Source organism: Mytilus californianus, unplaced genomic scaffold (assembly GCF_021869535.1).
Source record: "Mytilus californianus isolate M0D057914Y unplaced genomic scaffold, xbMytCali1.0.p SCAF_11, whole genome shotgun sequence".
NCBI classification, from domain to species: Eukaryota; Metazoa; Mollusca; class Bivalvia; order Mytilida; family Mytilidae; genus Mytilus; species Mytilus californianus.
The window spans coordinates 73,017,236-73,030,565 of record NW_026262593.1 but is presented as its reverse complement, the minus strand read 5'-3'; the positions used below and the strand labels follow the sequence as shown (position 1 = coordinate 73,030,565).

General features: G+C 32.5%; 1 protein-coding gene across 3 annotated transcripts in view; it reads right to left on the bottom strand.

The window, feature by feature from the left end:
- The window catches only part of LOC127720666 (phosphoinositide 3-kinase regulatory subunit 4-like), a 66,500-nt gene that overhangs the window by 37,557 nt on the left and 15,613 nt on the right, over positions 1–13,330 (bottom strand). For all 3 annotated transcript variants that reach the window (XR_007990919.1, XR_007990920.1, XM_052227378.1), the window contains exons 13-20: positions 12,740–12,779; positions 11,818–11,900; positions 10,266–10,338; positions 8,160–8,307; positions 7,191–7,237; positions 6,117–6,218; positions 5,696–5,830; positions 2,759–2,896 (exon numbers count right to left, since the gene is read on the bottom strand). Coding sequence is in view for 1 of the 3 variants with exons in the window: in XM_052227378.1 (XP_052083338.1) it covers positions 2,759–2,896; positions 5,696–5,830; positions 6,117–6,218; positions 7,191–7,237; positions 8,160–8,307; positions 10,266–10,338; positions 11,818–11,900; positions 12,740–12,779 (766 nt within the window). In the remaining 2 variants the exon portion in view is untranslated. The remainder of the gene's footprint in view (positions 1–2,758; positions 2,897–5,695; positions 5,831–6,116; positions 6,219–7,190; positions 7,238–8,159; positions 8,308–10,265; positions 10,339–11,817; positions 11,901–12,739; positions 12,780–13,330) is intronic.

Here is a 13,330-nt window from a genome sequence, read left to right as displayed (position 1 = left end):
TACGTCTTCATTTGCTATTTATTTCACGGAAAACAATAAGAGCAATGTTTTTAACGAGTTGATTATGGTTTTCGACTTTCTGTCAATTACGTTTTCTCCATGAAACTACGGTAAACATTGCTAATTGTGCCCAAGTTGTATGAACATTTCTTCAAGTTCAAAGACAAATGCCGACTGACCAATTCTATTTGAATGAATTAATGTTGATGATCATTAAATGACCCATCCGATAAACGGATTACCTATAACAACAGATTATGACACCTGTTGTAACCGTTGATTAGCTTGGGGTCGTAAACAAAGTCATATACTTGTCGCCAGGTAACTTTTCGTAATTGGATGATCATATCAATACGAACAAAATAATATACCAATCGATCTTCAAAAAAGGCAGGGCGCCCTGCAAACTGTAAAAAGGGCACAGGGCGGCACTCGGGAAAGGGCGGGCGGACCGCCCTGTGAAAACGACCTAGCTGGAACACTGCAGTATCAACTAATGCAAAACAATTGGTACAAAAACAAGCATTCTGTGAGTATTGCCTGGCATTACATAGTCCCCTACCGGTTAAAAATTCATTGTATTGGAACAAAATGCTAACTTGATCTATAACTTGTCATGGTGTAAACTATATACCAATTATGAAAATCAATATGTTCAAGCATGACGAAAAAAAGTGAGGAAAACTGATTATTTGAGTGAATTTTCTAAGTCCAAGGACCATAACTCTGCACAAAATCATTAGACAGGAACAAAATTTGAACTTGATCTGTAACTTGTCAGGATAAAACTATATACCAATCATCAAATCAATATCTTCAAGCATGACAAAAAAAGTGCGGAAAACTGATTATTTGAGCAATTTTCTAAGTTCAAGGACCATAACTCTGCATAAAATCGTCAGACCAGGTCGTCAGGTCTTCATTTCTATATCTTTTCATTATTTTTGGATCCATTTCTTTCTACTCTTTTATTTGCTGCCAATTGTCCACTATTCTTTATAGTTCATCACAGCTTTAATCTGTTTTCTATATTTTTTGGGCACATTTTTTTCTAGTCTTTACTTTTTGACCATTATTCTCTAATCTGTAAACCCCATTCATACCCTCATTCACGGTAAACCATTCATACCCTCATTCATGGTAACCTATTCATACCCTCATACATGGTAATTAAAACAAGAAAAAACTGTGTATACACATATTACTGTACTATAATAGAAAAAGAATGGATATTGGGTATCCATCCACGGCACAAAATCAGTACAATGTACATGCACAGCAAAAAAGCACACAATAAGCAAAGGAACAGCGCTTTTATTGCTGTTCTTTATCTCAAATATAAGTATAGGTTTTCTAAAAGTACAATATCATTTTATTAATGATATATATATAAGGCACAGACCATACATGTTTTGTGGAAGGGGACTTAAAGTTTTTTTTTAAAGACAAATCATTGGTTTCCATAAAAAAAATAAAGGGAAAAAACACGACATTCAGTTTAAAAAAATCGTTTGTTGTTTAATAAAGTCCGAAAAAGACTGTTCTGAGAAAGACACATTCCCCAGAAACCATATACAATGTGAGTGTTTGGTAATAAAGACGTATCTCATATCGATACTAACATTCCTGACACTAAACATCTATTTTTACATATTCTTTTCAGACCGATTTTAGTTGGTAATTTCTTTCCTGATCAGAAGATTTCTCTTGTTAATCGATCTTGATCCTGTAATATTGTATTAGAAATTCAATAAATATATTCGTATTAATTCCAATCAGCATGTAGATGTACATGTAGTTTACATAAATGCTTTTGGATATAGACATTACACAAAGGTGTCAATATTTACACACCCATCGATAAGTTGCCATAAATCACGCATGTTGAAGCTGGGGTTAATTAACGACCAGTTTAGGAAGTCTGATCAAGCTGTGTCTTGATTTTAGATCTAGATATCTAGATAAGCAGATACAGTAGCAATAAAACTATGTTAGAAAATTTTTTGGTGACCCCGACTGAGGAGGCATGTGCCCCCTGTGCCCCCCGGTAAATCCACCACTGAAATATCAAATCAATATCTTCAAGCACGAAGAAAAAAAGTGTGGAAAACTGATTTTCCGGACTGACGGATGGACAGACAGACAGACAGACGGAGTGAAAACCTAAAGTCCCCTTCAACTTTGTCATTAGGGGACTAATAAAAATGATAAAGATTGACATCTTGGGTTTTCATTTTGGGTTGAAAACTGCTCAAAGCACTTTTGAATTATTGTCCAAAAACTGGAAAATCCCCCCTTTTTTTGAATAAAATCCCATAACTATTAATCCCCCCTTTTTTATGAATAAAATCCCATAACTATTAAACATAAAATCTAAAATTTATAATAATCGAAAGGAAGCTTACGTCAATAGATATAAATAATTCACCAAAGTTTCATGAAAACTGCTCAAAGCATTTTTGACTTATTGTCCTAAAACTGGAAAATCCCCCTTTTTTAATGAGAAAACCCCATAACTCGCAAACGTAAAATCTAAAATTTATAAAAATCAAAAGGGAGCTCACGTCAATAGATATAAACAATTTGCCAAAGTGTCATGCAAATTGGTTAAATCGTTTTTGAGTTATTGTCTGACATGTTGACGACGGATAGAAGAATGGACTGACAAAGGTATACCATAATCGTCCCGTAAACGGGCGTATAAAAACTATCTTTCAGAACGAAAAAATATCAGACTAATATTGAAATAGAAACTAACCTCTTTGTTGATTTGTAGAACAGATTTATTAAGGAAGACCTGTACCAGTGGTAACAGTTTACAGTGTATGTCTGCAATGTTGAATGTTTTAGCTACAGCAGAAATAAATCCCACAGCCCCTTGTCTGATCCATATACCCTGAAAATAGACGTAAAAGTGTAGAATAAATTATTATATTATTTACAATGAATAACCGTGATCTCCCAGCCCCTTGTCTAATCCATATACCCTGAAAATAGATGCAAAAGTGTAAAATAAATTATTGCATTATTTACAATGAATAAACGTGACTTCCCAGTAAAATAAATCGGATAATTACACTCTTTTGACATCATACAACATTGGGTGTTGTCAAGACACTGTCAATGATGATGCATAACAAAATTGAGAATGTTTAGAAAAAAATATAGTTCCTTTTTTTTCTACTTTATTTCCATTCAAAAGTCCATGGTTAATGTAATAAAAAAAAATTCACTAATCAAAAAATTAAAATATATAAAAATATTCAACTTGTGACCAACAACACTGATAATTAATTCATGCGCATTCGTGAATTAATGCGTTGTTCGGTCACTGGTTGAATATTTTTCTATATTCTAATTCTTGGAATAGTTATTAAATAAATATTTATTGGAAAAGGAGTTGGTTCACTAACTCATAATTTTTGCCCTAAAAATCTGAAATTTGTTCCCTACAAAAATGTGGTGAAAATTTGATGAAAACTTATGCTAAAATGTCCAATAATTTCACAGCTTAAAAAGATTTTCACCAATTGCATCATTAGTGACATATTTGTGACTTCACAATGTAGGTGAATTGTGTAAAATCTTGCTTTTTTGCAGAATTCTGCAAAATTAATAACAGTTTTCTGAAAAATTAACAGTGGCGCCACCCTTCGCCTTCAAATATTTTTGCTGAAATATTCTTTACTTTTCAACAAAAATTTTAATGGGCGAGGGGTGGCGCCACATATAAAATCATGAAAAAAGGTGGAAAAAGTTGAAAATTTCTAAGAAAATGGATGAAAATGAAATATTTTCCTATTTTAGGCTAAAATCTATATAAATATGAAGCAGATATAAACCTTTTTCTTAATATACTTTCAAATATCATACATTTAGCAATACATGTATACACATTAGATTTACTTTGATAATTAAAGTTACAAAAAATAAACTGTTATCACAGAGATATGTCTCGCCTTTTTGTAATTTTGATAATGCAAATGTTGAAATTAAAATAGCAATACTTTAACATGTAAGTTATGCAAATATTCAAAGTCGATGAACCATGACTGAAGGTACATGGGTAAAAAAACTCCATGAAAATGAGATGTGCCAATGCTAATACAACTGCATACCAAATACCATTGACTTATTATAAGTCGTTCCCTTTAAACAAACCTAAACACAAACATTAACTTGTAAACTATGTAAAAGTTTCAAAGTCAATGAACCATAATCAGGGGTGGGGCTATATAATCTCCATGGAAACGATACTTGCAAATGCCAATAAATTTGCATACCAAATATCATTGACTTAACATTAGCAGTTCATCTTAAACTGATCTAATCACAAACTAATACATGTAAACTAAGCAAAAGTTTCAAAGTAAATAGACCATGACTGAGGGGGCGCGGCCAAATATTCTCCATGGAAATGAGATGTGCTAATGCTTATACAACTGAACACCAATTAACATTGGCCTACCACTAATGGTTCCCCTTGAACTGACCTAATCACAAACTTATACATGTTAACTTAGCAAAATTTTGAAAGTCTATAGACCATGACTAAGGGGGCGGAGCCAAATAACCTCCATGGAAATGAGATATGCCAATGCTTATACAACTGCATACTAAATATCATTGACCTACCACTAGTGGTTCCCCATAAATTGACCTAATCACAAACTAATACATGTAAACTATGAAAAGTTTCAAAGTCAATAGACCTTGACTGAGGGGGCGGGGCCAAATAATCTCCATGGTAATGAGATGTGCCAATGCTAATACAACTGCATACCAAATATCATTGACCTACCACTAGTGGTTCACCATGAACTAGAACTAATCACAAACTGATACATTGTTGCTGCCGCTGCCGCCGCTGGAAACAGCATACCTATGTCTCGCTTTTTGACTCCGTCAAGGCGAGACAAACACCTTTACAGGGCCGTTTATTGGGGTTCCTGGCTCTACTCCTTTGTTTTTGATTGCAGGTCATTGATTTTTTTTTGTATTCAGTCACAAGTTTTTTAGACCTAATAAGATTACGAGGTGGAAATATTGTATAATGTATATACACAGGTCTATTAATATTGTCAAAGACTGTGACTCTTTTCACTAAAAATTTTAAGATTGAAATTGATCTTTAATAAGTTATACTGAAAATATATGAGCACTTTTACTCTAAAGATATTTTGTGAAAAGAGCTGCTGGCCTCTATATATCTGTTCATTTTTTTTTTCATTGAGCTGATGTCTTATTGTGATAAACCCTAAATCTCCATTATATATAGTGGATTGTTGTCTTTTTGCAGGTACCAATCTTCATGAATTGACGAAAAATTATATATTTTCATGTATATTTGAATTTGTTGTTTTGACAAAGTCAGCCTATAGGAAATTTGTACTTTGTTCATCGTTTTAAGTTCGTTGTATTCCTTTATCCACAAAATTCAAAAAATATTTTACCCAACAAATAATAATTCATCCACGATGAACCTATGTTATTTATTAAGAATGAACACAGATTTTGTAGGTTTCCAGCAATAAGAATGCACATTTACACAACCATGTTTTTTTTTCCAAGTGGGCAGTCTCTCTTTGTAGTAAAACATAAAACAGAATGTCACAAAGTTACCTCCACTACAAGGTGGTCTAAGTGACCTACTTACTGAATGTGCCAGAATGAGGTGGTCTCGAGACCTACTTACAGAATGAGCCAGAAATGGGACAACTTCCTGTAGAAATTCATGCAGCATGGTTTTTGGCAGAAGACCTAACTCTGTCAGGGACTGTAGTGTTCTTAGTGTACGATATACTACAAATTCTTCTGTGTCATTCAGTCCCTAAAATTATAGAAAACATTTTTAAATTTGATGTGACATTACTGAAATCAGTAATATATAATACCTAATTCTTTTATTTTCCACAGTAATTCCTTATTCCTCAATACACTTTTGCTCCTCATTAATCTCTAATCTCTATATTTTTTGCTATTTTTTCTCTATTCATTATTTAAGCCATTATTTTCTTTTCTGTAAACCCCATTCAGACCCTCATAATATCTCCTTCTAATTCTTTTTTCAATTATATCTCAATGCATGTTAAGTTTTATTTTCACTTTTTCCCTACCTGCTCCAACAGAGGCTTAAGTACTGGTGAACTCTGCCATCCAACATAGGCAGCCACACCAACTATATTGTCGAAGAAAGATCCTCTCAACTTCCAATCAGTCTGAAAAATTAAATTCATGTATCTGTTAACCAACTTATTTTTGTGCATACTTGGTTTTGCAGTTAGCCCTTTTAAGCAGATCATGTGGCAATATGTTTTTATGTTTTTTTTTTAATTTTCTTGATGTATTTATATATATAACTTATAAGGGAAGACTAAAGTTTTTTAAATATTCCTAACAATTCACATTCATGTTATTTTTCTTCTTGCAAAAGTCGTGAAAACAAGTGAAACTGTGAGCTACTGCTCACTGATGATACCCCAGCCCAAATACTTGACGGTAAACAGGAAGTTGATGAGTGATGAATCTGAAAACGCATCACACTGTATAGCTGACTTATATAAATCCTGAAATTAAATTAAAGAAATCCTTGTAGTGTAGTTCCTGAGAAAGATGCGACGAAAAATATTCATGGGACGGACAGACGGACTGACAGACGGATGGATGGACGGACGGATGGATGGACAGACAGACAGACAGACAGAGGTTAAACAGTATACCCCCACTTTTTTAAAGTGGGTGTATAATTAGTTGGTTTACAGCAGGATTCTAATACAGGCCTGACAATGAAAATTCTAAGTTCTTTTAACCCTGCAACATATAAACTTTATGCTAATATTAATATTAGCAGGCAAGCAACACATATTTTGGAAGATTCAGTTCAGGTTTTTTAAAGTATTGGAATAATTCTGTATTTTATCAGGTTTATCACTGTTGAGTTGTTGCAAATTTTGTCTGAATGAAAATGTTTAAATACTTGGTAAAGTTGCAAAGAAAATGCCATATATTCCAGAGGGTGAAAACACGTTAAGATCACCAAAAGTAATTCCACCCTCTGAATACCACCGATTGCCAAGGTTGCAGTGGTGTTGGTGGATCTAGTTAAAGTTTTAGAGAAAATTATCACATCCTCGCTGACCAATGAAATAAGCCAATTATACAAAAAATTTGCATAAATTATAATAGATTACCTTGTCATTCAGGAATGTAATCATGTGTGACAATAAAACATCATTGGCTGAAATATACAAACAATAAAATATTGAATGAATTATACTTTATGACAGCTGATATGTAAATAAAAAAAATAAATATAACCATGTGAAACTAAGGAGATGTGGAAAATAATTATTATTATATCAATGAGACAATCAGCTGGTGATTTTCTCCCATAACATAGACTTCCTCTCCTAATAAAAACTAGCTTTCATGACACAGCCAAGTGTGTTTAAAGTTGCGTTTAACACTGTTATTATATGACTGCCAAATTTCTCTTTTCTCATTGGATAAAAAGCATATATAGGAAATCTCCTTTTGTAAAATGTTATATTCACTGCGGGAAAAAAGTATGTGAGGTTAATATAAGATTTAAAACACCTCAATTGTACCTAAATAATTATTTTCTAGGCAACATCAATGACTTAAGATTTATGGCATCATGAAAATTCTTGTTTTTCTCCTTCTTTTTTTCAATGCTAAGTTTTTTTAATACATTTTATTGAGTATTTCAACTTGTAAAAGTTAGCAACTGCATAGGCAGATTATATATTTATATTTAGTATACAAACAAGGAGCAGATGAATATTTTGAGTAAAAACTAGAAAATTGGAGATGAATTAAAGTCATATAATAAACCAATTGTTGACTTTGATATCAGTTGATAAATTGATTTGTCGACCCCAGAGATATGACATTCACACTCTGCCTTATCAAAAGTCAATAAATGTATATTAATAATTAATAAATCAATCTCCTTATTTATATATGCGGCATTTTAATTCAACTATTATGTCAAACGCAAAATAACACATTTCTTTCAAAGAAAGTTACATTGACAGTGAAGGCATATTTTTTTTTATTCCTGATAGCAGAATGACCTTGTCATATGGTGAGGTCATGAACTTTGAAACACATAGGTTCATCAAATTTAAGATTATTACCTTTTTGTCTTCCAAAGAATACACAGAGCCTGGTTATACCATTCTCCATCAATGCTTGCTTTACCATATTATCTGGGTCACTCAGTAAGGTCACGACCTTTTGTTGAATTGTCTCTTGTAAAGATAATAGCTCCATGTCATAGCTGGCCTAAATAATGTGAAAACAAATTAAAACTCTACAGGGAGATAACTCTGTAAAAATCAGCTGACCATTTTGATCACATTCTATTGTTAAGGAAATATTAAGCTTCTCAATATAATTAGTGTTTGTCAACCTGCTATATACCCAGTGTTCTAGGATTTTTATACATTTGCAACTTTCCACGGGAAAGTTTGTATCAAAAATTCACTTTCCCACAATTTTAATAAACTTTCCCTTAATTTTATACTATTTTGAAAATGTTTTCATTATTTTGTTATTTCTTTCAATGCATGTTTATACATGTAGTTCAATTTGAAATTATGAACTCTGGTATTTCTTTTGAAATGAATTAGTTTAGTTTGACACATGTCTATTTGTGACATAACATCAGTAATTCAAATGTATTGGCACAAAATAGTGATAATAATACAAGCAAAAAATCACGAATTTGAGATCCGGATATTATCTTTTACCATTTGCATTCTGGTTATTAGTTTTTTGAGTCTAGATCAGATGAATGCTTGAAATGGCGGATTTCCCTTGCTTAGCTAGCAAGCATATTTATGACAGTGATCACGAAACACGTGTGCACGTTTCTCTCCCCTAGACTTTAGAACCCCTACATGATTTACACCAACAACAACGATCTTGCTTTGAGACTTTGATTGAAATAAATGAATACAATTGTTTCATCGACCGTTTGATCTGCATGAATAGGAAGTTTCTGTAATTTTATTTTACTTGCCAAGGACAACAAAGTATTGAATTTCCACTTTCCCATACCTAAATCAACTTGCCACGGGTGACGGGAAATAGGAATTCTAGAACACTGTAAATACCCAATGTAATTTTTCCGAAAAAGGGTGTGTTTTTTTTTTGTATTTGTCAAAGGGTCAACGTTAATATTTTGTCAAAATTTTATGAAAATTAAACGAGCCAAATTAATTTTAGTCGAGGTGTTTGGTACCACCTTAAATCTTGCAATACCAAAATGAAAAACATTTTAATATTTGAGCCCTCATAATATTCACCCTGTCTTTTTGGTTATTTTAGGTTGGATTGCTGTCTCATTGACTTATAACCACCTTCAGACTCAATATCCTAATGCCTCTCAAATTGAGGAACTAAATTATAATGTGAACCTAAAATGTTGAACAGGAGACTAAACTTAACCAATTGTTCTATTTGAAGAACAATAGACCATACAAGAACGATGTAAAAGCTTTGAAGTTATAAAATGTTTGCAAAGGGCAGAATTTTCAGAGAACTTTTTGTGTGAAAATATAGATTTTTTACCTCAAGAAGCCACATCACAAAGGACTTTTCAGGATATGCAAAATTGAATCTCACTTCCTACCTCTAAAATTTAACCACATACGGTACATGTATATGAAAATGAATCCACTTGGAAATCAGCCATCATATTCAAGTTTATGCTATGGGCAAAGGAATTGAGAAAATTATAGCATTACTGCCTGCCTGAACTGACCCATTACTTATTCATATTTATGATAGAAAAATTGAAAACAACACGTTTAATAATTTCATGCATTCGAAGCGCTTTTCTGGATTTACCTTCAACAGGAGCGCTCAATGCCAATCATTTGAAATCCGAGGAATGTATAAGTACCAAAACAGTTGAAGAGCTATATGACAAAAATACCTAAAACAAATAGCCAAATTCATCTAAGGTCAACTTTGCCTGAGGGAGTTGAAACCTTAGTTTCTTTATAATTTCAAAATTTATAAACGGACAATTTTACAAAAGTTAGTTATAAATCATGTCAGTACCGAAGTACTAACTACTGAGCTGATGATACCCTCAGACCGATAGTCCACCAGCAGAGGTATCGTCCCAGTGATGTAAAAAATTGAAAACAACACGTTTATTAATTTCATGCGTCCGAAGCGCTTTTCTGGATGTACCCTCTTGGATACAGGTGTGAATATAATTTGGTGTTTACCTGGAATGTTGTGCTGTCTGTTTCATCCTCTTCTTTCTCCTCTAAATCACTTCTCTGCATCATTTCTAAAACCCTATTAAATGCAGTATGTATGACTTGAACAATGTAATGTTGCTTGCCAATGCCTTTTTTTATGGATTATTTCTATGGGCTATTCCATTAAAATGTATGTGGGAGGGTAGGAAGGGAAGTTTAATTATTGAATGTGGGTCATGGGTCTTTTTTCAGTATGCGTCTACTACCATTATGCAAAATTATCTAAAAAAAAAGGTTCTTGGTTGTAGGGATATTTTGAAAGTCCCATCCTACCCTCCCACATACATTTAATGGAATAGCCCTATGAAACATTTAAACAAAAAAAATTGTAATGTGATCTGCAGAATAAAGTATCTCTTCTGTGATTGCTGCTGTCAGTGTAGTGCTGAAACCCAAAAACTAATAGAAAAACAAAGGAGATGGGGTATCCATCCATGACACAAAATTAGTACATGCACAGCAAAGAAACACACAAAAAGTAAAGAAACAGCGCTTTCATTGCTTTAAAAGTCAATTTATAAGAAAAATTTGGAATAATGATAAACATTTAAACTTTTTTCTCAAGATGCTATTCCTTGACCATGCAGAATCTGCTGTCCAAGTTTCATAATGTACCATGAAGGTTTGACAAAACTTACTACTGTAAATTCAGAAATTATTGCGATGTTTTTATTATTGCGAAAAATGCGACAGGGTTATAATCGCAATAATTTAAACTCGCATTTTGAAATTTTTGATATGAACTAAACAGGATTTTTCTCAATATCGCAAAAATTAAAATCGCATTTTATTCTAAAATGACAAAATCGCAATAATAAATGCACGCAATAATTTCTGAATTTACAGTATTCCTAAAATAAAACCACAGACTGAACCTAAATGTTGATGATGAGATTGCTGCTACTGCCGACAAAATGTACAATCCCCATGTCTTGCTTTTGCAACTTTCATCGCAAGCTCAATGAAAATGGAGAGACATTACATAAAAGGACATTCTGACAATAGATAATGAAGATCCCCCCCCCCCAAAAAAATTACCCAAAAACCCTTGTACTTAACTTTTTTTGTAGTCTGTAAATATGTGATCTGATCCTTCTTTGTTTGTTTGTTTGTTTCAGAGATCTTGGATATATTATACCAGGCGGCCAGTTTTAATTTGAGAAGGAAATGTGAGTACATGAAGTGATCATTTGACCTCCTGGATGAAAACAGGTGATCCTTGTCAATTAAGATAGAAATGGAACACACAAGGCTACTAGCACAGTTCCAATACACAACCTCAGAGTTGTCTAGTGTAGTGATCACTCCAGTTGAACTATTTCATCATACCCTGATCATTAAAATACTTGTTAACATGTGTGATAAATCAAATGGCTTACATGTACCTTAATTAATTTAGTTATTGTGTATTCTATGCAGCAGGACCCTGATCACAAACAGCAGTTTGTGCTAGCTATTCAAACTAATTATTGTGTATTCTAAGCATAAGATTTTACTGACTTGTTCTGTAGCTTACCGGAGGCCTGTTTCAGCCAGTTGTGCAATATTTTCAGCATATGCTGCTCTCACCATAGCTGATGGATCTTGTGTCAGATTTGACTGAAATGAAGAGAGTAAAACTATATATGTTATTAGGAAAGGTCAAATTTAATAATTTTATATGTCAAATTAACTTTGAATGCCATAACCTCATATCAGGCTGTTAACTATCAGTTTAGTTACCATGTATACCAAAACATTTTAATATAGCTGACAGTTTTTTCATGTGGTCTTAATAAAGTCGTTCACATAAATGGAGAATAAAGCAGGGGATAATATATACTCTTGCTTGAAACCTTTTTGTAACATTATTCTTAAGCAATACAGATTTTACCTCTTTTCACAGTAAATATGTTATATCCCTCCTATCATTTAACATACCATGAAGTAATTTTTAAGCGTGAGGGGGAGCTATCAACTTTGGTTTGAGAAATGGTTGTTATTTAAGCTTTAAAAGATTCTTAATAGTGTTCTCCTTTTAATAGGTATGTGCTAAATACCTTTAATTCATACAAAATAGGTCACCGTACGGCCTTCAACAATAAGCAAACCAGAAATAAGAAGTTGTGGATGGTTGCCAATAAGACGAACTCTTTACCAGAGACCAAATGACTTAAAAATTAACAATTAAAGGTCACTGTACAGCCTTACACAATGAGTGAAACCAATACCACATAGAAAGATATAAAAAGTCATGAAATCACAAATTAAATGTAAGCATCTTTTTGGCCAAAAATAAATTTTATATTCATCTCTTTTTATTCATAGTAAATAAATCTGATGTTATAAAAATTTCAATTAATCATGAGTTGAAACAAAACAAGCAATTAAATTATTAACAACAGGTCAAAAAAATAATTGGCAAATATTCATACAAATTTATTTAAAAATTTACTTACCAGTGAAGGGAAAATATATTCAGGAAAAATGTTGGCATCACTGAAAAATTTAAAATGAAATTATGGCAATGTCAGCTGACTCTCGATGAAAAAAACAGATAAAAAAGAAAGAAAAACTCTTTGAAATTCACACTTTCTAAAGTTTCAACTCCCTTAGGCAAAATTGATATTAGATGGATTTGGCTATTATTTTTAGGTCGTTTATGATCATATAGCTCTTCAATTGTTTAGGTTTTATACATCTTTGGATTTCAAATATTCAGCATTGAGCATTCCTGATAGTGTTGTTTTCATTTTTTCTCATCATATGAGATGTATTATAACGGAAAATATTAATTAAAAATTGCTCTGTTTTAGTGTTTTTTATTGTTCGTTGGTATATTCAAGGTCTTCAAATTTTGAGAATGAAAAGGAAAGTAATGTTCAGAAAGATTGTTTTCCCAAGATAACCCAAGTAGAAAGAATAAAATTTTAAATCAGCACTAAATAAAAATGCAATCTTTTCCTTTATATTTCATCACCCTCTGGATTTTTTCCAAACCTAGGTTATGCTTTAAAAAATATTTTCAGCAAATCCTATATTTCTCAACA